General features: G+C 37.3%; 1 protein-coding gene across 1 annotated transcript in view; it reads right to left on the minus strand.

Annotated features, from left to right (window-relative positions):
• DOK6 (docking protein 6) overlaps positions 1-25,091 on the minus strand; it is a 262,700-nt gene that overhangs the window by 25,834 nt on the left and 211,775 nt on the right. The window contains exon 7 of the mRNA XM_086742170.1: positions 17,600-17,717. Coding sequence (XP_086598296.1) covers positions 17,600-17,717 — 118 coding nt within the window. The remainder of the gene's footprint in view (positions 1-17,599; positions 17,718-25,091) is intronic.

The raw sequence follows: 25,091 nt of genomic DNA on the forward strand, positions 1-25,091 counted from the left end.
TTCTCAAAATATTTGAAAATGTGGTATTATTTGTAGCCACTCTTTCACAACATAAAGTCAAAAAAGTAAGGTCTCCCAAATAATTTGGAAGGTACGTATTTAAACTTTTAATTTACTGGAAGAAATCCTGTAATAATTTTTAATATGCAAAAATTTCTGTCAAAATTGAGCCATTTAATATTATCTTTAAAAATCTGATTTATTCTTTGGGCACAATCTATATTATACACACATGTAAAAAGCTACTTAATATATAGATAATGGATATAAAATAAACTTCTCTGGTGTTCTTCTTTTTCCTAGAAACTACACATACAATTCAGAACACGTTTTCAATTTTCAGCATGACTTTGTCTGGCAGAATTGCTAATTTAAGTTTCACATGTTTCAGTACAAAGATACTATGTTTCTGTATGCATTACATACACTGATAGATTTGACAGATAAAATGACTAACCATTGTTCTTGCCAGAAGGTAGAACATACGTTTCTGTTTCTTCCATCCTGGAAAAGGCTATATATTATTGTCACTACGGTGCTTTTATTAACATTCCGGGGTAGAGAACAAAATGTTTCATATTTTTCAGTCACTACAAAATATAACCTCACTTTCTTCTTCCCTCTCTATTTTCAGTAGGATTACAAAAGTCTATGATATTAAACATGCTCCTTCCTCTGGGTCAAATAGGTGATAGACTATATAAGCCCTGCTACAGTTCAATCAGAATGTAAAGACACTCACTGTTAGTAGCTATAAGATAAGCTGCAGATAGAATGTACTGTTTTTAAGCAATTGGTAATCAAAAGAAGAAAATATTTAATGCATTTCCTCTTTCTCCTATGATGTTCAAGCTCAAATCCAAGCTTAAACTCTTCGGTCATAAAAATACAGCAGTTATTAAAAATAAGCTTAAATCCTGGCACACAGCTTCTTTGGTGGGAGTGACGCAATATAATATTGATTATTCACGTTTTGAAAAGTTAAAAAATAAATCAGAAAACATCCTCCCACTCCCACCTCCTCTTCCGTCCCATCCTGAGGTATCCTAGATATTTTTGCAATATTTGAAGTACTTCCTGTACCAACACTATATTCACAGCAGGTGAGAATTCAAGGCACTAATCTGCTTTTCCAGGAGTCACATCTTCAGCTTGCATGACCTGCTATAATCATATCAACATCAGTGCTGACTTCTATTTAGGGACTTACACCTTCCAGAGGTCTACGGAAACATATACCCCCCACAATGCTGAGGAAGTAGTAATCTACATCTCAAAGGCAGACTAACTGATTTGGGGCAATTAAATGTTAGACTGGTTCAGAGGCAGGACCCAATTACATTTTATGACAAAATCTGTGTGTCATCTCTTGCATCCCTGCTGGTGATCTAGCCTTTGAAGACTGATCTGAGCCCCACAACTGCAGCAGTGAGGAGAAAAATTCAAAACGGAGATTTGGGCCATGGTTCCTAACATTAGTGAGGAGCAAATGGATAAATTTGATCACACTGATCGAATTTAGATCAGGCCTCAGAACATGAGCTTGTTTATGCTGAATAAGTGAGAACATCCAGCAGAGTGTTTATGCTAGCCATATGTCTTTAACTTGGTGTTATGCCAATGACTGGAGAACAGACAATACCTGATTTGATATAAAGTTCAAGCGTATCTAATTTGGCATAAAGTTTGCCTTCACAAAGCTACCTATCAAAATATTTGGAACAAATTTGAACTGTTTTAATGAGTTTGTGTCAGTTAAGCATTCTGAATTACATAGCCATGGCATTCCTCATCAAGCAGCAGGCACTTTCAAACTGGATTTATTGTTTTGTCAAATCACAGTCCTATTCCATGCATCAAGAGAATCATAAGCAAACAAGGCAACATTTTAATCAGGACATTGCTACCACTTATAATAATTTATATCTCTAAGTTGTGCATCAAAAGTCATACAGGGATTCTTCTCCTATTAAAAACGAGCAAGTGAAGAAACCAACCGCAAACATCTTTCAATAAATCAGCACCGGAAGATAGGAAGTCTTTCAGCTTAACAATGCTCATTAATATTACTGAATGTGGACTGCTAGGTAGACTTTTTTCTTGCTCCTTCACTTAATTTTTCAGTGTACTGATGGTCATAGTGAATATGAAAAGACCTGAATTGATTCTCACCTTATAGAAAACTCTCAGAATCATAAAATAGTTAGGGTCGGAAGGAACCTTTAAAGGACATCTAGTACAACTCCCTGCAAGGAACAGGGACATCTTCAACCAGATCAGGTTGCTCAGAGCCCCGTCCAAACTGGCCTTGAATGTTTCCAGGGATGGGGCATCAACCACCTCTCTGGGCAACCTGTTCCCTCAATTCTACCACCCTCATTGTAAAAAAAAATTTCCTAATGTCCAGTCTGAATCTACCTCACTCTATTTTAAAACCATTACCCCTTGTCCTACCACAACAGGCCCTGCTGAAGAGCTTCTCCGCATCTTCCTTATAAGCCCCCTTTAGGTACTGGAAGGCCACTCTAAGGTCTCCCTGGAGCCTCCTCTTCTACACACTGAACAGCCCCAACTCTCTCAGCCTGTCCTCATAGGAGAGGTGCTCCAGCCCCGATCATCTGTGTGACCCTCCTCTGGACTCACTCCAACAGGTCCGTGTCCTTCTTATGTTGGGGGCTCCAGAGCTGGTCGCAGTACTCCAGGTGGGGTCTCACCAGGGCAGAGTAGAGGGGCAGAATCACCTCCCTCAACCTGCTGGCCACACTTCTTTTCATGCTGCCCTGGATGCAATTGGTTTTTTGGGCTGCAAGTGTGCATTGCCAGCTCTTGTTAAGCTTCTCGTCCACCAGCACACCCAAGTCCTTTTCCTAAAGGGCTTTTCTCAATCCATTCTCTGCCCAGCCTGTCAAAGGCATCTGCATTTCAGTCTAATGGTGCAATATTGTGGTAGTTATAATTCCTTCATTGTGACCATCCAGATCAGAAGGTGCAATTTTCTTTTTGTCTTTGTGCCTGAAATCCTTGTCCTTAGGAAAGAGGCTTCCAGCTATCATGTGGCAGTAAATGTGTCTATTACACTTTCCACAAACACTAGATTTAGTTTACAGCAAATACTTGCCAGTGATATCATTTTGCACATAGACATAATGCCAACATAAAAAATTTAAGTCATAGTTTGGCATACAAAGCAAACAAAACATAAATCCATCTGCTAAGCAAAGGAAACTTTAAAATGACTAAAATGAGTTTCAAATTAAAAATATCTTTAGCACATTCAAATGGTAACTATTGACCATTCCATTTATGATAGCAGATAGTGCAAGTACAGAGTATTAACATATAAAGGACACCTAACAGTGTTGAAATAAACATTTCTGATCTGTTATGTAGGGTTAGAATAGAAATATGAATTTCTTTAGCAAACATACTTGGAGGTGTTTTTAGCAGAGCTACGCTGATCTGTAACAGATTGGGATCTGGCATTCATTTTGTTCTGTCACATAACCAGGAATACTGGATCTAATTGTCACCAGCTATTTGCATATCATAGACATTTGAATAATAGGGAATAAATGCACTAAAAAAAACATCTATGAGAAATTGAAATGTTACACAGAAAAAAAAAAGCAGGAATTATTTTAACAGGAACATAATGTATATTGGGCAAATCATAAGAGACAAGTATCTGACACAGAAGGTGTAAGGAGATTTACAGTATGCTGTACCTGGCCATATATTTTATGTCTGTGAAGTCTGATAAACATATGTGTTGTAGTTTAGCCCTACTCAGCAGCTAAAATACCACAGTCTCTCACTCAGTCCCCTCCTCACTGCACCCCCGCAGCGGGACAGGGAAGAGAATCCAGAAAGAAAATAAGGCAAAACTCATGGGTTGAGATAAAAACAGTTTAAGAGAACAACAGAGGAAAAGAAAACAGAGATGGAAAACAAACAAACAAACAAACCTAAAACAATAACAGAAAATACTTCAGCACATAATTTACAGTACAATAGCTCATGATGGATCCTGATGCCCAGCTCCCTCCTGAGCAGCAGGAACCTACCCCTCAGCACAGTCTCCACTTTCTATACTGAGCATGACATTACAAGGTTTAGAACAGCCCTTGGGCTAATTTGGGTAAACTATCCCAGCTGTTGGCTAATTAGTAATCTATTCCAGCTGTGTGCCCCAACCACAGGTGCCACCAGCTCCAGTTCCTCTCCCAGCTCGGGTGAAAATTAACTCTACCCTATCTGGATCCAGGACAATGTGTAAAAAATTGTGTTGGTTTTGTTTAGCTGTGGGGGCTACTGTGGCAGCTTCTTCTTCTACAAGAAGCTGCTAGAGGTTTCCCCTTTGTGCCTTTGATTCAGCTGGGCTTAGGGCGGAACCAATTGGTGATGGAATGTTCAGTGATAGCACCTCTGTGATAACATATTTAAGGAGGGGAAAAATTAAAAAGTAAAATGGAAAAAGAAGTGAAGAAGCAGAAGCAGGGGGCAGAGAGGGGAAGTGCCAGCATTGTGGCCTTTACTCTCTGGCCTCCCACTGAGCAGCTGTCTGGGCCCGACTCAGCCCAAATAAGAGACCTGCAGAGAGGAGATGTGAAGAGAATCTGAGTCTGTCTGCTGATTGTGAAGAATTTCTTGTGGGAGGAACGGCTGCAGATGCCAAGGTCAGTGAAGAAGGAGGGGGAGGAGTAATGCTGCTCATGGCAGAGATTCCCCTGCAGCCTGTGGTGCAGCCCATGGTGAAGTAGGCTGTCTCCTCCAGCCCATGGAGGCGTAGAGATCCACCTGTAGCCTGTGGGAGGGACTCCAGGCTGGAGCAGGGAAGGAATGTAAGGAGGTCTTCCCCTGAGGAGGAAGGAGCAGTGTAAAGTGACATGTGATGAATTGACCATAACCCCCATTGCCTATTCTCCCACTGTGTCGCTCGAGCCAGGGAAAGAGGTAGAGATAACTGAAATGAAATTAAGCCCAGGAAGAGGGAGGGGTAAGGGGAAGTTGTTTTTGTTCTCTTCCTCATTATCCTTCTTTGGTTTTGTAAATAAATAAATAATTTTCCCCAAGTCGAGTCTGTTTTGCCCAAAACAGTAACTTCAATGATCTCTCCCTGTCTTTATCTCAGACCTCGAGCCTTTTTGTTATGTTATCTCTCCCCCATTCCCTCAGAGGGTGAGGGGAATGAGTGAGAGACTGCGTAGCTCGGTCCCAAGAGGGGCTAAACTACAACAAAAATATGATAGATAACATGGTTTCTGTTTAACTTGTGTTTAACATCTTATCTACAATCATATATTTCATTTTGATCTAGGCAATGCTTTTTATTTGCTTATTCACTTTAGAGGTTTAAAAATCCCGTTAATATTTTTGTATGAGATATCTGGGAAACTATTGATATATTAATATCCATGAGTTTTGCATACCGTTTCTGTTAGTAAAACTCCAGACAAAAAAACCCCACACCTGTAACTATCTGGATAAACTTCATACTTATAAGTATGGTGGTGACATGGCTTCACCAAGGGCAGATTGTGCCTACACCAATTTTGTGGCCTTCTATGATGCGGTGACAGCATCGGTGGACAAGGGATGAGCAACAGATATCATCTACCTGGACTTGTGCACAGCTTTTGACGCTGTCCCACACGACATCCTTCTCTCTAAACTAGAGAGGCACGGGTTTGATGGACAGACCGCTCAGTGGATAAGGAGTTTGCTGGATGGCCACACTCAGAGAGTGGTGATCAACGGCTTGATGTCCAAGTGGAGACAGGTCATGAGTGGTGTCCCTCAGGGGTCCATGTTGGGCCCGGCCCTGTTCAACATCTTTGTCGGTGACATGGACAGTGGGATAGAGTGCACCCTCAGCAAGTTCGCCAATGGCACCAACCTGTGTGGTGCCCTTGACACTCTGGAAGGGAGGGATGCCATCCAGAGGGACCTTGACAGGCTGGAGAGGTGGGTCCATGCCAACCTCATGAAGTTCAACCAGGCCAAGTGCAAGGTCCTGCACCTGGGTTGTGGCAATCCCAGGCACAAATACAGGCTGGGTGGAGAATGGATGGAGAGCAGCCCTGAGGAGAACGATTTGGGAGTGCTGGTGGATGAGAAGCTCAACATGAGCAGGCAATGCGCCTTTGCGGCCCAGAAGGCCAACCGCATCCTGGGTTGCATCAAGAGGAATGTGGCCAGCAGGTCGAGGGAGGTGATTCTGACCCTCTTCTCTGCCCTGCTGAGACCCCACCTGGAGAACTGAGTCCAGTTCTGGAGCCCCCAACACAAGAAGGACATGGACCAGTTGGAGAAGGTCCAGAGGAGGGCCACGAAGGTGATCAGAAGGCTGGAGCACCTTTCCTATGAGGACAGGCTGAAAGAGTTGGGGCTGTTCAGCCTGGAGAACAGGAGGCTCTGGGGAGACCTGATAGCGGTCTTCCAGTACCTGAAGGGGGCCTACAAGAAAGATGGGGAGAGGCTGTTCAGTAGGGCCTGTTGTGATAGGACGAGGGGTAATGGTTTTAAAATAGAGGGAGGTAGATTTAGACTGGATATTAGGAAAATAAATTTTTACGATGCGAGTTATAGAACACTGGAACAGGTTGCCCAGAGAGGTGGTGGAGGCCCCATCCCTGGAAACGTTCAAGGCCAGGTTGGATGAGGCTCTGAGCAACCTGATCTAGTCAGGGATGTCCCTGCTTCTTGCAGGGGGGTTGAACGAAATGACCTAACCATTCTATGATTCTAAGAGTTTTCTATAAATATGTGTAAGTAAAAAACATATAAATACTTCCATTTAAATAAAGTCCTATGGACTAGTTCTGAATAATTTTATCCTAGTGAAAAAAATCTCTTGATGAGTTAATGGCTTCAGTGGCCACTTGAAGAAACAAGAAATTTCAAACTGTATGTGCTAAAATTTTACATACACTCTAGCATCATTGTTGAAGAACAGTGCTTGGCTCTCAGATGAGAGGCGGCACAATAATTGCCAGATTTCAATGATTCTTCCCCAGACAGGTGAAAACTGCAAATACTGTGCAAACAGTCACATGGTGAGTCATACTTCCTCTAAGAGTAAGGTAGTTTACTCCTTTGAGGTCAGCAAAACCAGGATTCAAAGCTAATTCTGTTCATCACTTCTGGATAAGAAAATACTTTCAAGCAGCAGCTCAGAGTTTGGCTTTAGAGCTGCTACTGACTAAGGGCTGTTTTCAGGGAGATAAGGGCATCACCACTCCCCTACTGTTGAGGCTGAATATTGCTCTACTGACAGTGCAATGGTATGGACCGATTCCCTAGGTATTAACCTATACTGCAACGGTATATATGTTGGCACAATTTCATGCTATGTGATGGTACTAAGAAAGCTTTATTAAACCATTTCCACAGTTGCAGTGATATTCTCAGTTGTTTTTTTTTTTGTCTAATCACATCAATGTAAAAAAAAATAAGAAAAAGAAATCTTTCATATAGATGACTTTTAAGCCCAAAGCAAATGTGCGGATATTTTATCACATAAAATGCATCTATATTACTATGTAAAAATCCAACAGAGATCCATGACTATCAGAATAAAAATTAACTTCTGTCAAAAAGGCTCTAAATAATTACATGGGCCAGTGAAGAAATGCTTAGAAGTGGGGGTCCTGTTTGTGCTACAGTGATCTGTGGACATGAGTTATAGGGAAAGGTCTTCATCCTGTCTATGTCAGAAGAATTTGTTTGTTTTTTTTTCATGAGCAAGAAAGACTTGCAACAGATGAGGACCAATGCCTTTACAACAAATTAACTTATCTTTCCTGTCTAGTTATGAAGGTTTTTTACATCTTGCATGGTTTTGAACACTTAAATAAGAAAAATGTGTAAGTATCTTATATTCAGACCAATGATACCATTCAAATTTTCTGTACATTTTCCCTTTTTATAGTAGTTATGCACTAGCATAATGTCATTCATGTCCCTGACAACATTTGTGATTTACTGCAGTATAAACAACAAAAACCAGTCACACCTTGAAGATAACAGCTTAAATTGTCCTCCTCTTTGGTGTTTTATTACACAATAAACACCACTGCAAAATTTATGGATCATTCTTACAGTTTGATACAAGGTTTAAAGTACAACTAAGGTAATAAGAGTAAGTGAAGAGGCATCTTGAGCTCTTCATTATATTTCTTCAGTCCTAAGACACCTTGGTGCTGGTCCAATCCATGAGCATAAGCTGGAGTAGATCTTTGCTTTGAAATGCTGGACAGAAAATCAGGAAGTAGTACAAAATTATAAAGAGGCTCAAGAAAAATCCCTTTTCCTTGTTCTTACACTAGGATAGAAGATCTATGGTCTAGAAGTTACAAGAATTTTGCAACCACAGGCACTGAGAAGAGACCACCTCATAGGTATCCTAAGAGTCAAAAGACATTACTACTGCATACAATCCAGTATCTACTGGGACTGAAAAATCACACACTGGTATAGATAATGTTCAGTATTTGCTGCCCCTGGCCCTGTTCCCTTCCTTCCTACCCTATCCCCCCCATTTATTTGTTAAAAATGGCTTGTCTTAGTCAATATATGGTAACAGGAGAAAAACAAGACTCTTCACAAACAGACTGACACTTAAACCAAAATGCACATACTTGATCAGAGGAAAGTGTTTCTATAAGAGGCATAAAAGGGATGAAAAACTGCTGAGCTATTTCTCAGAATTAAATACCTGCTCTGATGAATGGGGAATAATGAGACAGTTGACAAGACTGAATGAAATACATTTCCATTTCCTAACCCAGAACAAGTTTTCTTTTCCATCATAAAACGCTTGTGACATCAAATGTTTGGTGATGATAGGACTGTCATCTCACAAACAGAAGCCCTGCAAACCTGCTGAGACATCCTGGAGCAGTATAACAGCAATAATGGATAAAAACAAGTGGCTAAAGTCTGTCAACTATCAATCATTAAAGTTGATGCTGCATTTATAACAATTACAATGAGAACAGGCTTTTTAAAATTAAAATTTAAGCCTCAACATTTAGGTAAACGGGCTCTGATTGCACTTGCAGCAACAACATTGATTGTGATTATTTCCAAAACCTGGAGTGTTCATACATCAAGAGAGGAGACAGGAAGCACATTTGTGTACCTGCATTCCTGGTTTGATGCCATCAGTCCATGCCCAAGAAACTAGGAAATCTGACAGCTTCCCATTAGACACCCTAACACAGCATGCATAAAGCTTACTGGAAAGCAAGATGCATTCCTATTTTAGAAAAAAAGTAGGCAAGTGTATGGACAGAGAGGTGCTACTCTGGCATGTGAGTAATTGGTATTTAGGAAGAAAAGATTCTGTCACTGTTATCTATTTATACAGATGTGTGGAAAAGTACCAAAATGAGGTAAACATGAAAACTTGCTTCATGCAGTTTTCACTAACTTCCATGAAAAACTTCAATTTCACTAACATACTTAGTAATGATAATTTTATAGATGTAGAGTATGGAAAAGAATAAAACTGATAACATTTAAATGCTTAATTAGTGAAATGCAAGAACAATGAGCAATGTTGTAAGCCAGGGGGAGAGTATTTTTCTTGGAAGCTGAAGCGAAACAACTAATCAAAATCCGCTTTTAATTATATTTAATTCAGAAAAATGGTGGTATAGATATAACTAACTAGCCATGTGTCTTCTGTAGGTTGAAAACACACCTGTGCATAATCAGCTAATTCTCAGCTACGCATTCAATTAGTAAACTAGATGCTTTACTTTGAGTGCATGATAATACTGACTACAAGTAAGTTGCACCCAGTTCAGTTTATATCAAGCAGCTTTGGGAACAGTCTGTGGTGGCTATCTAGGGCTCAACAGGGTCTGGAGAGAAAAAAAAGGGGGCTCACTACTGGCAGTGGCTGCTCCCACAAAGGATTATTCCCAGGGACAGAGGTGGGTGGTACAAGACCTTGCTTTCTCATCTGAGTGAGGCTAAAAGTCCAAGTGGACAACAGGCAGAGAGAAGATGCATCCATAGCTTCTCAGTCCACAGACGCTGGGCAGAGCAGCCCCACCGGCACAGGGGGACAAGCTGTGCTTCCCCCTGCAAGCTACTGGATTTCCTCCACTTCCTTGGGCTGGGCTGAGTGATGGCACTACTGCACACAGGAGGAGACAGGATGCTGCTGGGAACACAACCACTCGTTCCACATTATGTCACATGCACTACCAGGTCACAGAAAATAACTATGGCAGTCCTGCTGCATGTAAACTTGGCCTAGCAGCAATAATATAAATTTAAGTCATTAAAGAGATTAGTAAGGATCTTTTCATTTCATCCTCACTATCCAATTAAGGCATTTGCTGCTTAACAGTGGAAAGCTTCATTCCACTCTAGTCACCTCTACTGTGTGCAGTCAGGATAGGTATGGCTTTATGGTACGCTGCTCCGCTACTCTGCACTGAATTCTCATGTGGACATTTTTTGTTAGAGGTAGGGAAGGACAGAGCCTTTGACATTTACAATGTAAATTCCAGAGCCTGCAGTTATACAATAGTGAGCCTCTAATCCCATCCTTTCTCTGGTTTCTACCAAGTCCTTCCTCTTTCTTATCTCTCTCCCAGTCTGGTATTGCATTTTCCTTTCTTTCATACAGCTTTATAACAGAATATCTATTTTTTTATTAAACTCAGGGCAATGAGCCTTTGATTAATATGCTTTCCCAAATGGCATCTTCAAAGAATTTTGAGGGATAAACAAGTATCCAGCAGCTAAACAGCAAACTCACTTCTAGTATTTAAACATGGAACTGCAAGGAGTTGGCAGCCTTCAGTTTTGGAAAAAACTAAAAACTTTCACTTAGTGAAATCTTGTTAACTTTGCATTGGGAAGAAATTCCCATTGTTATTCACAGTTTTTACTTTTGTGAAATTTATCTTAGTTTCTTACAATGTATCATTTTGATAAAAAAAAAAAATGTTGGCAGGATATAAGAATTCACCAAGATGAAAAGGTTTTTTGAACAAATAGAGAATGAAAGATGTTCTAAGATTTTTTTGACTTTTATTTTTTCTCTGTACTGAATAACACTGTGATTCTTTAATCAGTTCTGCACAGCTGAAATTCACTATGAAGTTATAAAGAATATATTCTTATGGCTCGATTAAACTGAACATACTGAGTTGGGTGTAATTTGTGCTTAAATTGGCCTTGCTATGAAAATAAAAGAGTCTGTACTAATAACAGAGTATATGTCACGTGCCACAAATATTGTCACCACAGTATTGTTGCGTATTACTGAAGTGAGATACATATAAAAGGCAATTTTACAGAAACTTAAGATTAATGTGTTGGAGAACTTACAATACTCTTTCTATAGCAAATTTATTTTAAACTTCATAACAACCGAACAACAGGCAGCTAGGTCAATGCTATGTCACCTCAGACAAGAAGTTAAATATATATCTATATGATGGCATTTTATGTCATAAACATTAGAATGTGAAGTGGGAGGGGTTGGATCTTTTTTAACTTAAAACAGAACACAGCCAATTGCACTCAAAATCCTGGGCTTGGCTTCTTTCCTCATTACTTCTGGTAAAGCTGGTATTATTAATATCCCCTCATTCTTCTCATTACACAGCCTGTTTTGAAAACTTACATGGTTTCTAGATTATAAAAAAAATTGTGAACACGTTTGGTAGAAGTGTCAATTTAAATAATTTTTACTTTATTTAAAAATAATTATTGAAAGAAAAAGAAGTATAAACAGTTCCTGCTAAAGAAAATACATTTTTCTGCCCGGTTGGTTTTTGGTTTTGGTTTGTTTTTTTTTTTTTTCCCCCACAAATATGCAAGCTTCCCCCCACTGCAAATTGTTTTAAAAAGGGTTTAATGCATCGATGATTTTGAGTAATAATTTGACTAAAAAATCTGGGTTTTCAGCATAGAAATATTTCAATTTGTTTGAAATTACTAAAATGGACTGACAATCTTCTTGATTCTAACTGTGATAACATACTTAACACAAAATAAGATAGTTATAGCTACAGCAGTCTGGATTTATTGGTGAAACGATTTAACAGAAAAAAAAAAGCAGTTTTCACAAAAGTAACCTTTGACAAGTATTTCAATTTTCTCTTTTATATAACATAGCAAACCTTTCTTGTTCCAACAATCCAATACCAGCTGATAGTTAGAATCCATGAGGCTGGTTATGCCTATTCTCCCACTACTCATTATTTCGCTGAACTACAGCTCTCATGATACAATGCAGGTCCTTGAATTTTACGATACAGCAGAGAGATCAAATGACTGTAGCATAACTGCAGTTAGTCTTAAGCTAACTTAGGGTAAATATTCCTGGTTTTGGTTAAGTTAAGCTAGGGGCAAAGCTTGATTTGCTTCTCACACTAACAATGAGTAAGATTATATGTGCATTATATATGTATGAAGTCATTAAGTTAAGACATAAAAAGAGATTCATAACCAAGAATTTGTGTAGTTTGCACTGAAGAACTTACATTTGTCAGTTTTTGGAGGGGAAAGGAGGCAATCAGCCAATATTTAACTGCTCTTCTTACACTGTTTGGGCTTTCAGTTCTAACTTGGCTTCCATAGTGACTTCTATGCTTTCTGGCCTAGCACAGAATAACCTCATTGACAAGTGGAGGACGATCGTCTGAGAGAAAGGGCATCACAATACAGGGCTTAAATGAAAACAGAACTTCTGAATTTAACAACAGAATATGCTTTATTAATCTTTTTTGGCTCCCCCCCGCCCTGTTTTTTCATGGCTCATAACTGTAAGAACCTCTTACCTCAGCAATGATTTCTCAGAATGAAAGGGAATATGTCAAGATACTCTTTAGAGCTTGTCAGTAATGCTTTTAATTAGCTAGAGCAATCACTGTTGAACAGAATGAGGTTCTTCTTTACTAGTTTCTGAGTAAGACACTTCCTGTTTCCAATATGCCATTTTAAAATCAGTCTAGGGATGCTTATTTTGCACAGAATTTCAAAGCTTTAAAGAAAAGGATCAAATCTACCGCATAAGACTTGAGAAGCCACATAATACAGTCATTTTAAATAATGTAGCTGTTACGTCGTTTCTACTCAGTAAGTATCTTGTTTCAGGTGTCCTTTATTCATACTTCAAATTTTATAGACTTCATTTACTAATGTGAAAGTCCTGATGAGATTCAGCAAAGGAAATGGGAAGGTGGCAGGCTATAAAGCATTTCAGTTTTAGCTGCTGGTAGACACTTAGTGAAACATTACTGAACAATCAGGTTTATATAACAGATATATTCTACCATTTTACATCATTCACATTATTCTGGCCTCAAGATTAGATGGGGAAATGGATTCTGTACTCTATTGCTGGGCATATGAACAAACAATGGAAATGCCAAAATGACAAATGTCCTCCAATTCATTTTAGATTTTTTAATTTGCAGAAAACTGCAGAAGCTCATATAGGAAATTCCTACAGGATTAGCCTAAGGAGGGTTGAACAGGATGATTCAAACCTCTTTAAATATTTAACAACTTGAATATTCTCTGATTATTTTTAATGGCATATCAGAGCTTCTAGTTTGAAAAGGCCGGAAAGTTATGTGGCTGGGAGAAATAATTGGATATATCTGTCTACCTTTTACATACAAAACCTTTTAACTGAATGGGTTAACATTACATGTTACTCTACTTGAAATATATTCAAAAACAAGAGAAGAGTGAGTTCTCACCTAACAAGGCCGAGAGACAAGGGGCAATGCAGGCTTGCTTACTGAAGCCAAAGAGGAGCTTAAGTTTCCCTCTGTTTTGATTTGCAAAAGCAGATTTATTTTTCTTGCATCTTTAGTGTAAAATACAAAAGACAATTGCATCAATGGCAAAACTCCTGCAGACTTCATCGAGGCTAGCTTTTACTTCTGTGTGTTTTTGATTTTGGCATGTACATACAAGCTTAAGTGATGCTTCCAGCTTAAGTCCTGTCTCATTGAAGACTATAGTTTTATTTCTCCAGGTTCCTCACTAAGTTTAAAAATGTGAGACTCTAGCTGTTTGCAGGCATCTTAGTATTTTTTCCGTGTAATTTACTTTGTTATGTCTTTACAACAAAATGTGGTAAGCATTTGTGATAGAGCAAAGAAGCACTTGTGATAAGCAAATTGTGGTCAGTAATTTACTGTGGAAAAAAAGCATTACTGTTCTCTTTAAGAAGAAAATATATGAGATGTTAATGGTGTAATTCTTATACAAATATAAGTTCCTTCACATGAGTACTCTCATAGAGATGAATAGGATTGCTTATGTGGGTAGATCCTCATCACTTTGAGTATGGATGGCAAAACTAAAGTCCAAATAACGAATACAAATCAGACTAAAATACAGCAGGAGTGAGTGAAAGCTATTCTTAACCTTGAATTTCTTGAAGAAAGACCAGACTGTAATTAGATATTCTGAACATAATTTCCTCAGGGATTTCAGTTGCGTATCAGTTGAGATTTTAAGTGAAATCACTCTGATACAGAAGTTTAGATTGGAATTTAACCTGAAGGCTGTAAAAACTTTGTGCTGTTTTCCAGCAGCAATTCCTCTTTTCTTTTTATTGTGCAGTGGTGGGGCTTGCCACATGCCTGATGTCATGTCAGACAGAGAGGAGAGGAAACGTGCAGGGCTGAATTGGCACCACTGTGTCAGCTAATGAGGCCCTATGACACAACCTCTGCAGATCACGGATGGAAACTCTGTCAGACCTGCAGCACTACATTGTAAAATTTGAAGTGAATACTAGTAGTGATGTGCTGCCACTGGTAAAAGCCAACCACAACGCTGTTCCTATTGGAAAGATTAATTAGACAATTAAATTACTACTTTTATCTTAGCAGTGCAACCAAGAACTGAAAGAGTGCAAGGAAGATACAAATGGAAGAAAAGCTGTATAAAGACAGAAACCAGCCCACCTCATTCTAGGATATTTTGTGCAACCTGGGTTCCTTTAGCACTATTCTGTGCTTTAATCTTTTCAGGTCTTTAAATGAAAGTGTTGTTATGGGCAGATGGATAAACTCAATACCCATTTATTGAATTGCCTTTTCTCATCTGAAATGTAGTCTTCATTAAAAAAAAAAAAAAAACCCACCCAAATAAAAATGACAAAATCTCCCACCTTCTTACTCTACAGCATATTCATTATCAGATCAACTCACACTACTGATTTAGTTAAATTTGGCTGCTAAATAACTCCCAAAGAGCCAATTTATCTAAGGTAGTATAAGCACATATTCATTTCTCCTTATACATCACCAGCTGTTATTGATTAAATTCTAGTCACTTTAGACTGCAAGTTTGAAATGATTGCCACTATGGAAACCCTTTTTACATGGTACTTAACAGTGAGTTTGGCTGTAACTTTACTGATATTGACAGTAATCTGAATATAGGTAGACACCACTGCACTTATTTCATTTTAGAGTTTGTGAGATATTCAGAGGAATGTGTGGAATTTTAAAATTTGTTTCCTGAATGTAAAAAGCTTTGTCATATATACACATTAAGTGCAGAACTGAGTTTGATGGATTATTCTCTAAAGAAAACATCTCCTCTCTGAAGCCATAATATACCTTTTCAAGTTCAGAGGAGATCACAGTGGCAGCAAGTGATTTTCCCTTTGCAACAGCTCCTCTCACCTGGCTGCTGTACTAAGGTGAGAGTTAAAGTGATACTCGCACTTCGCTTCGTCACTACCCACCTTCCACCTAAATCTATGAAGCATCTGTGGGCTAGTGCTTTGGCAACCAGTAGATCTCTGGTGGGTAAAGACTACCAGTATAAAGAGGTATTAGGACAAAAAGGTATACTGTGTGTTCCCTTAAGCTTCTGTACAAATTCATTGCATTTAATTCGTCGTTGGAGCACAAGGTTCAAAGAGATCTTCATTACAGATAATGAATAATATTCTTGCATGTAAAATTTTTGCAACCAAAGGCAGACAAAATTGTCCTCTAAATGCATTTCTTAGCCCACTGTTAAAACTGAGTTAGTCTCTCCTGAAATCAGCTACGCTTTCTCAAGTTTCAGCCATCATAGTACAAGTAAGAGAAATTAAAATCTTAAGTTCTGAAATATGTATTAGTCCCATGTTTCTGTGCAAGTATGAATAAAATCTGCATACTTCCAAAAAGTAAAATTCTTGCATTTTTAATAATACACTTCCAATATGTCGAGTCCTGCAAAGCTAGTTAGTATAAATATTAAACTATTACTTAACATATCAAGTTTTGCTTTCCTTTATTGCAGAAGCCATTTATAAGAAACAAAAGATTGCAGAGAATGAGCAATGTTCCATACATTTATCTCACTTCATGTATATCATAACATGTTTACTATCTTTTTTGCCAAAGGAAAGACCCATCAAGAACATAAGAAGAGGAACTCTAACATCTCTATAAAGAAACATTTTTTTTTGCATTCTTATTGTGTTCATGAAAAATTATCAGTGATATTATGAATATGTCTAAGGTGATCTACAAGCACAACTTTTTTCACGAACAGCTTCTGGAAGACTATAACCATTATTAGAAATTCACCTGGTCTTTGGTGAATGGTGATGATGGGAAACAAATGCTGCAACCTTTAACGAGTCGCCCACTGAATTCACAGCTCACTTGCTGATTTTAATTTATGTGACAATTTACAGAACAAAACACTTCATGTCTTTAATCTGTCTACTGCATTTCACTTATTTTCATGAAAACATGTACTACGTTTTCTTGCACTGGGTACATTGGTTTGTGAGCAGTTTCTAGCCCCCTATCTAAATGTAAATTGCTTATGCAAACAGATTAATACCAGAGAATTGAAACAAAATCCTTAAGCCCCTTCCAAGTAATACAAATGAATATGTTTATGATAATTTTTTTTTTTTTAAAGTTTAAACAATAATAAAACTATGGTCTACATTTTAAGTGTAACAATAATTTCAGTTTCTTAAAAGATACACATCAATTTCAGCTTAAGAGCAGTGAATCATCATCATTGTCATCAAGTTATGTTAATTACAGCATTTAAAGTCTTAAGCAAATAGCTTAGAATCTAAACATACAGAAGAGAACTGGAGACAGAAAAAGATGATATGTACATACAGAAGACCTAGGCAAATCGACAGTTCATATATAAGATTTGCCAAGCAAATTCACCAAGAATAGCTCTTACTCCTAGAATTATTTTATCTTAATCTTGTAACTCATATAGCTACTTTATGTAGATTTAATTGAGCACCCTGAGGTTGCCCAAATACATACACAATCTTATTGGAAGAAAATACTAAAACATCCTGACATTCATTAGCTACTGAAAAGCTACATTGAGCCAAATTATCTATCCAGCTTTATGTGGTGATTCTGGGAATAATTTTCACCATTAGTTTACAAAATGACTAAAAGAAACCTGTTTTATGTAAATTTGGGAATCCTGCTGAGGTTCCTGACAATTGATAAAGTGTAATGGGGAGAAAACAACCAGTGCAAATAAAAAGCAATTTGCATGAATTGTGGTCAAATGGAAAGATGCTAATGGACGTGGCATTTAGTTATAAGGAACTTGCCTTGTAAACTGTAGATTTCTCCAACACTGTTCTGCCGGGTGATATGATGCCAATATGCACTACGAGGAAGTGAGATCGACTTGGATAGTGTCATTGGTTCAGACAGACTGGTCTGGAGCTAAAAATCAAAGCAAACATAAATGGAAGATCACACATAGCCATATTTGACAGATAATTTAAAAACTGTACATTGAACCAATGTTGTTATGAAGATACTATTTCCTGAATTACCACAGGTTTTATACTGTCATTTAAACTGTGTTATAAACATCAGCAGTGTGAATGCTCAGGAAAAAGGCGCAAAAGTATATTTGAGTATATAAGTTCATTAGGACAGGTTAATATTAAGACATAGGAATACGTCCCTATTTATCTCCATCTATTCTTGTTACTGCCAGGATTTTGTTATTTTCTTCTTTAACTTTACAATAATGATAGATTAGCATACGGTTGAAATCTTAAACCCTTCTACAATCACATTTCTTTTTGGTCATTTAAATTGCATATTGTACTGAATACCCAGAAATATGCAAAGAGAGAATCTGAGACAACCAGCAGAGAATTAGCGATGAAGAGCCATTAATCCTCTAATCCTACATTCAAGTGGAGGCATCTCATCGCCAGTAGCAGGCTGCAGCCTCAAGTGCAAATTTTCCCAGTCTGGGGACTTCATGTAACTGAAACTGTGAATTGCATGATAAGTGTCCATGTGTAGAAAAGCTATGGCACAGAAACCTGACAGGAGGAATGCAAGCTTTATTAGAGAGAGCTCTTTTCCAATGCACTACAGATATGAGTGAAGGACAAGACTAGGCTATAGAAAAAAAAAAGAATGATGGAGGATTGTGCATCCTTACAACCTCTTTGGATATACCTGTACAACATATGCTTTGTCTGTCTAGAAGAAGAGAGAATGTACCTGCAAAATTTTTGTATTTCTGACTTTACAGAATACAAAATGCGATCAGTAATTTATTGGATCTAACAAATCACAGTGACACTGCGGGGCATGTAATTTCTTTAAGGAATATCTGGAACATCAATACAAATGCATGTTATTCTATAATACAAAACTCCCCTCTTTTAGGGACAGTATCCACCCAAAGATGCACAATCACTTAATTTTTGAGTATTAATACACGCTGATGTGTGGTGGATATTTTGCTTCAGATCAATCTATCGTAACTACTTCTGGTGTTGTTTTTTTTTTTCCTGAGAATTGTCATCCAAATTACTCCCTGTCTACAGCTAATGTCTTTTCTGCTCATTTATAGCCAAATATTACATTTCATTTGTCAGTGGTGCAGATCATCACTGGAAGCTATTTGATATGAAGTAAAGAGCTTGCAGAAACATTTCCTGCATTAAAAAAAAAGTTCAAAAGCCTTGTCACAGGACTTTTATTTTTAGGAAAACTTGAGAATTTTAAGTTTATTAATACAAAGAATTTCCTTTATTGTGGAGATCAGGGCAATAACAAACCTTCTAAGTTATTTTACCATGTTAGTATAGCAAGGGTAACAAGAGTAACTTTCTTGAGTAAAAAAAAATAAATTAAATAATGTAACTTGAATATACATAGTTTATTCACCTAAAATGTAAATTGTAGCATTCAGGCAATAGGCAAAACTTTTATTAGTACGCATTCTGAAAAAAAAAATCCAGTAGAGAACCACTTTGACTATGGTTCATTATCTAAAAGCTAAATCCATGGACTGAATTGAAGTGGTTAAAATTATATCATTGCTCCTGATCTGAAGTGATTAGTTCCTGCCTGATCTGACCAAGGCTGATGCAAAATAACTTCATATGCACACATTAAAGCTTTGAAAGGATCAAAAAATCTATGTACTTTATTTCCTCAGATTCTCTAATTAAATAACAAGTTCTGATATCACCTTTTGGGCTAGAAGTATTGTTCTATGCTAATTGCAATAGGACCAGGTGAAATACATTTCTTTGGAGATTCCACAGACAGAAAATGGAATTTCTATTTTGTTAAAATATCATCCTCAGAAAAAAACCCCATACATTATAAATTTTGGTTTTACTTTGAGACTTTAAAACACAAACATAAAGACCCTATTACCTTATGTATAATATAAAAAAGATAATTAAACAGCACATTAATTTGTCCATGAAGTTATTCTTACTAATTGTTAGATCACTATTAGCTATAATTTTACTTTCTATCTTTCTTATCAATATAAAAAACACATTATTGGCAAAATGTAATTAACAATGATAGAATGCTTACTCCTACAAACTGATGTTTGCAAAAGTATTTCCATGTTAAAAGAAACTTGGATCATCTACTGACAGAAACCTACTTTCTCTGGAGAACATCTTATGTGCTAGACTGTGGGTGTCTCCGATAAAAAACTTGAAACCAAAGTGAAGAAAACAGGCATATAAACATCCACATAATCAATTATTCATATAGTACTAAATAGCTTTTTGCTGTATAAATTGTTACAGGTTAAACTAGAGTTTAATGTACAGAGATCTACTGTTTCATAATCCCTTTTCACCAAGGGTAAATGAAGTTCTGGTAGTTAACAATGTTAAAAAAGAAAAACAAAACAAAGAGTTTGTAAAGCAGGGAAGATGAACCAGAACTGTTCGCTTGTTAAATAATTAGTCACTCAGGTTTGAGACTTCTGGTGTTTCAGACCAGTGGAAGAGATCACTCTGGGTAAGTTCAGAGACTTTATCCTAGATACTGTTCCCTTTTGTATTCTTACTATGCCTCGGAAAAAAAATCAAACAAACAAACCCTGACTTGTCTTCTACCTTTTCTGAATCAACTAACTCAAATAGGGAATATTTCACTATGGAAAATCAAGTAAATAACCCTTTAATTTTCTTGTTTTCTCAAAACATATAGACCATCAGTTTCCTGCACAGATTTATTTCTGTACTTAATTTAACATAAATATAACAATTAAAAAATATTTTAAAATTATTTCACTAGCTCCTTAAACTTATTTACCACTTACAAAATTAAATTAATATCTCTGACTATGGCTCCCTTTTTATGTACGAGCCCAATGTTCAGTTGTTTCTTCCAATACTGGCATGTTTTGCTCAGGACCTGGCAAAATAGGCTCAGATGCATTAGCATCAACTATGCAGAAAGGACCCATAATGGCAGAGATAGCACAGACACATAGAAGAAATAAACACTTTGATCTTGGAAGGAATTTGAGGTAATTCTGCCCCTCTACTCCACTCTGGTGAGACCCCACCTGGAGTGCTGATTCTAGCTCTGGAGTTCTCAGTACAAGAAAGACATGGACCTGTTGGAGAGGGTCCAGAGGAAGGCCATGAAGATGATCAGAGGGCTGGAGCACCTCTCCTATAAGTACAGGCTGAGGGAGTTGAGGTTCAGCCTGGAGAACAGAAGGCTCCGGGGAGACCTTATAGCAGCCTTTCAGCTCTTAAAGGGGGCTTATAAGAAAGATAGGGACAGACTTTTCAGTAGGGTCTGTTGTGGGACAAGGGGTGATGGTTTTAAACTAAAAGAGGATAGATTTAGACTAGATATAAGGAAAAAAAAATTACAATGTGGGTAGTGGAACACTGGAACAGGTTGCTGAGAGGCTGTAGACACCTCATCCCTGGAAGCATTCAAGGTCAGCTTGAATGGGGCACTGATCAACCTGATCTAGTTGAAGATGTCCCTGCCCATGGTGGGGGTTGGACTAGATGACCTTTAAAGGTCCCTTCCAACTCAAACCATTCTATTATTTCATTGAGAGTTTCTTGCAATCTTTCATCTATAAACTCACCTTAATCTTTTGTATCTAGATGTAGAAATACAGAGGAAAGTAAAAGCAGTATATCAAATTAAACATATATAATATATAAATGTAGCACGAAATAAAACATGTATCCAGAATGATTTGCTACAAATATTTCTCAAATTCAATGAGACTTCAGGAAATTAAAACATAGTCCAGACTTTTTTGCCCAACTTAAGAAGGAGAAAATGATGATGTAATTAGAACTTGTGTGAAAAGATAGCATACATCAAAATCACATCAAGTCAAGGATATTTTTTGGGTGGGAATACAAAAAAAAAAATCCATCACTGAAGCTTTTTTGGTTATCTTACATTATATATTGGTAGTTAAGTTTCCTTCAGAATCTTTCTTTGATAAGATATCTTCATGTGGTGGACATTACATTTATTTCCTGTATGCAAATCCAATGCCCAAATCCAAAATATCCAAATTATTAATTCATATGAAGCCTTTGCACTGCCAGAGACAACTTTATAATTCTTAAAGGATTACTTGATTAAAATAGCAATTAAAAAAATTCTATTAATGTGCCACTGTAAGTAGTTCCCCATATTTTTCATTATTAGTCTTTCATGAGATAAGGCTTAAGGGCGAAATTTTCTTTTAATTCCTGTAGACCATCTCCATTGACTTCAAGAAGGGAGTCTGTTTAAATGTGTTGGGTTCAGAGCTTTGATCTGTTTAGTGTATTATTCTCTCATTTTCTTTTTTGTATTTAAAAAGTCAAAACATTGAAGGTGACAGAAAATACATTTGGATTAGGGAGAAGAACTAAACAATGCACAGTTCATTTTTTTTTTACAGATACGCTTGGGAAATAGGTTAGTTTATTATGGATAAAAAAATCCCACTCATTTCACATTCTTATTAGAGTCTTTAAACAAATAGCAAGAGAACTAGGTCATAGAACACTAATGAGAATTGTAGTCTGGAAATATGAATTAAATATCACTATTGAGATTTTCTTCTTTATAACTCTAAATAAAGTTGCTTTGTGTGTTATGCCTTGAAAAGGAACAGGGGTCAAGAAATACATTTCACTTAAGTGTCCATTAGCTGACAGTGGAACAGCATAGACTCATTTCACTGGTATCGACAGTGATGTAGAGTTTAAGAATCACACAATCTAGAAGGTAGCATCAGCTGAGGTAGCAGCTCAGTTATTAGCCGAGTTAGAGAACAAGCAGGATGGAATAATTTTTTTTTTTTAACTGAATTTTCAGTAATGACCAAGAAAAAAGTGTCATGTTTGCCTTTTTTTCTTTTAAAAAGCAGATACTGCTGTCACATATTCAACTTGTGTACTATGACATATAGACCTGTTCTACAAAAAGAATTTCCCATCTGGTACTGTGAAGTAGATTATTCCTTCTTAAGTACCGTGCTTTGCCCATGTTTCTGTCAAATTTTATTCTGTTGTTCCAATCAATTTTCTAAAGTGTCATTTTAAATTCTATCTTTTCATTGACCTACTTCCATATTGTCTTATAACTGTAAGACTCAGAATTTTAGTAATTAGATTATGCTAAATTGATTCAGAACTTCCATGAAAATACTTAATAAAATTGCATGTAGGATATATTCCTGTGAAGGCACTGTGAGAAGATTCCTCCTTTTGCTGATGTGTTACTAACAATTACTGTCTGGTTATAATTTCCCCATAACCCTTTGTTCACAATCACTTAGCTTGCTTAGAAAATAGTAATGTGTTATTTGGACTCTGTTCATTATTTAAAGGTGTAATATCAACATGTATGTGTATCACCATGCTATTTATTTGCTATGCTATTTGCTATTATATTTATTTCTATATTTTATCCAGCTTGCTGTTCCTGACTGAATACATAATACTGACAAAAACCCCACCAATAGATGAGCTCATAAGCCTTCTGAAAAGACATATAAAAAAGCTAGCTGTGAAAGTCATTTCAGTGATTTCAGCTTTTATAATGTATTTCTAGCATTTAGGTTTTCAGTAGCTATTCTAGCCTTGTTATGACCTTTTAGAGAGTTTTGTTAATCAATTACGGAGGAAAAAATCTCAAAATAATAACACTACTTTGCAGTGCCAAGGTAGATGATGATTGTCTTTGGTGGTGGAATAACGTTATGTATGAATAACAAAGCAATGGCGAAAGAAAAGCCTTCTGAAGGGAGATTCAATGCGACTGATTTTTTTTTTCTTAATCTTCTTGGCCACACTATAAAGAGATAATTGTGACATTTTGCTACTGTTCTGGCAGAAGCGTGTTGGTTCTTTTTCTTTTTTTTTTTTTTTCTTTCCTCTAAAAGAAGCTCATAATAGATCACTTTGTTGTCTGACAGAAAGGATTAATGTTGGAGAAAAGTAGCTGGATTTTACAGCCTGACTATATAGTAGGTCTTAGTGGAAACAAACACAACTAAATGGAATGAGTCCCTAACACATAGGAGAGATTGCTAGCAGGGTGAGCTAATTTCTTCAATAAATACATGTATATATATGATAGAGAATCCAGTATTGCACAGACATTATTTGCAGATATTGATTGTCCTTTCTTTTACAATGACCTGGGAGCTTTTACTAAACAGAGGTGCTGGATGACACAAAGGAAAAGATTTTGCAGATAGAAATTTGCTGACCTGAAAATATACAGCATTGGAGGACAAGACTGTGTGGAAATATAAAATAATATCTCTAAACAGCATCATCTAGGGCAAAGTCTTCAGGTTTTAGAAGTAAAAATCTAGGATTTTTAAACACTTGTTTAAAGGTATGGCTATTTCCAGATTGCAAATGCGGAGGATCACAGGAAAAAAAAACACTTATAATCAAAAAGTAAAATCCAAAATAACACCACATCCCTACACATTTTATTCAAGTTGAAAATGGAAATGAATCACAGTTCTAGAACAGTTCATCATGTTGACTCATGAATGCTTAAAGTGAAGGCAAGTGGCATAAAACGCACTGATATGGATTTGCTTAAACTCTAGGGTATTAGCTTAACTTTCAAAGCTACATTCTAGGGATCATTCATCTCAAGAAGTTCATCACTGAAATGTTCATTTACAGCTTTGTCTCATGTCCAAAACAAGCAATGAATTATGTGCATCATTATGAGTGTTTGTTAGTATGTGATATAAAATACAAGTCAATGATGGGGAGGCTAGAAGGAGTTTTGGTCTTCACTGAGTTTAAGAGTTAATAGTAGCCAGTAGAGTACAGGAGACATTATTTATTTTGCTAAAACAACATTGCAACTGGGAGAGGTGCTTGAGGACAGGAGTAAAGCCAATGACACTGCTATCTTCAAGAAGGGCAATAAGGAAGACCTAAGGAACTGCAGCCTGGTTAGCCTCAATTCAGTCCCTGGGAATATGGTGGAGCAGGAACAACCCCAGGCAGCAGCTTGCTGGGGGTCACCAAGCTGGAAAGCAGCTTTTCAGGAAAGGACCTGGGGGTCCTGGTGGACACCACGTTGAACATGAGCCAGCACTATGCCATTGTGGCAAAGAAGGCCACAAGTATCCTGGGCTGCATTAGGAGGACTGTTACAAGCAGGTGAAGAGAGATGATCCTTCTCCTCTACTCAGCACTGGTGAGGCCACACCTAGAGTGCTGGAGCTACCCAGTGCAAGAGAGACATGGACGTGCTGGAAAGAGTCCAGCAAAGCACCACTAAGATGACAAAGGGGTTGGAGCA

The sequence above is a fragment of the Chlamydotis macqueenii genome, chromosome 2, assembly GCF_036417535.1.
Source record: "Chlamydotis macqueenii isolate bChlMac1 chromosome 2, bChlMac1.mat, whole genome shotgun sequence".
In the NCBI taxonomy this organism is placed as follows: domain Eukaryota; kingdom Metazoa; phylum Chordata; class Aves; order Otidiformes; family Otididae; genus Chlamydotis; species Chlamydotis macqueenii.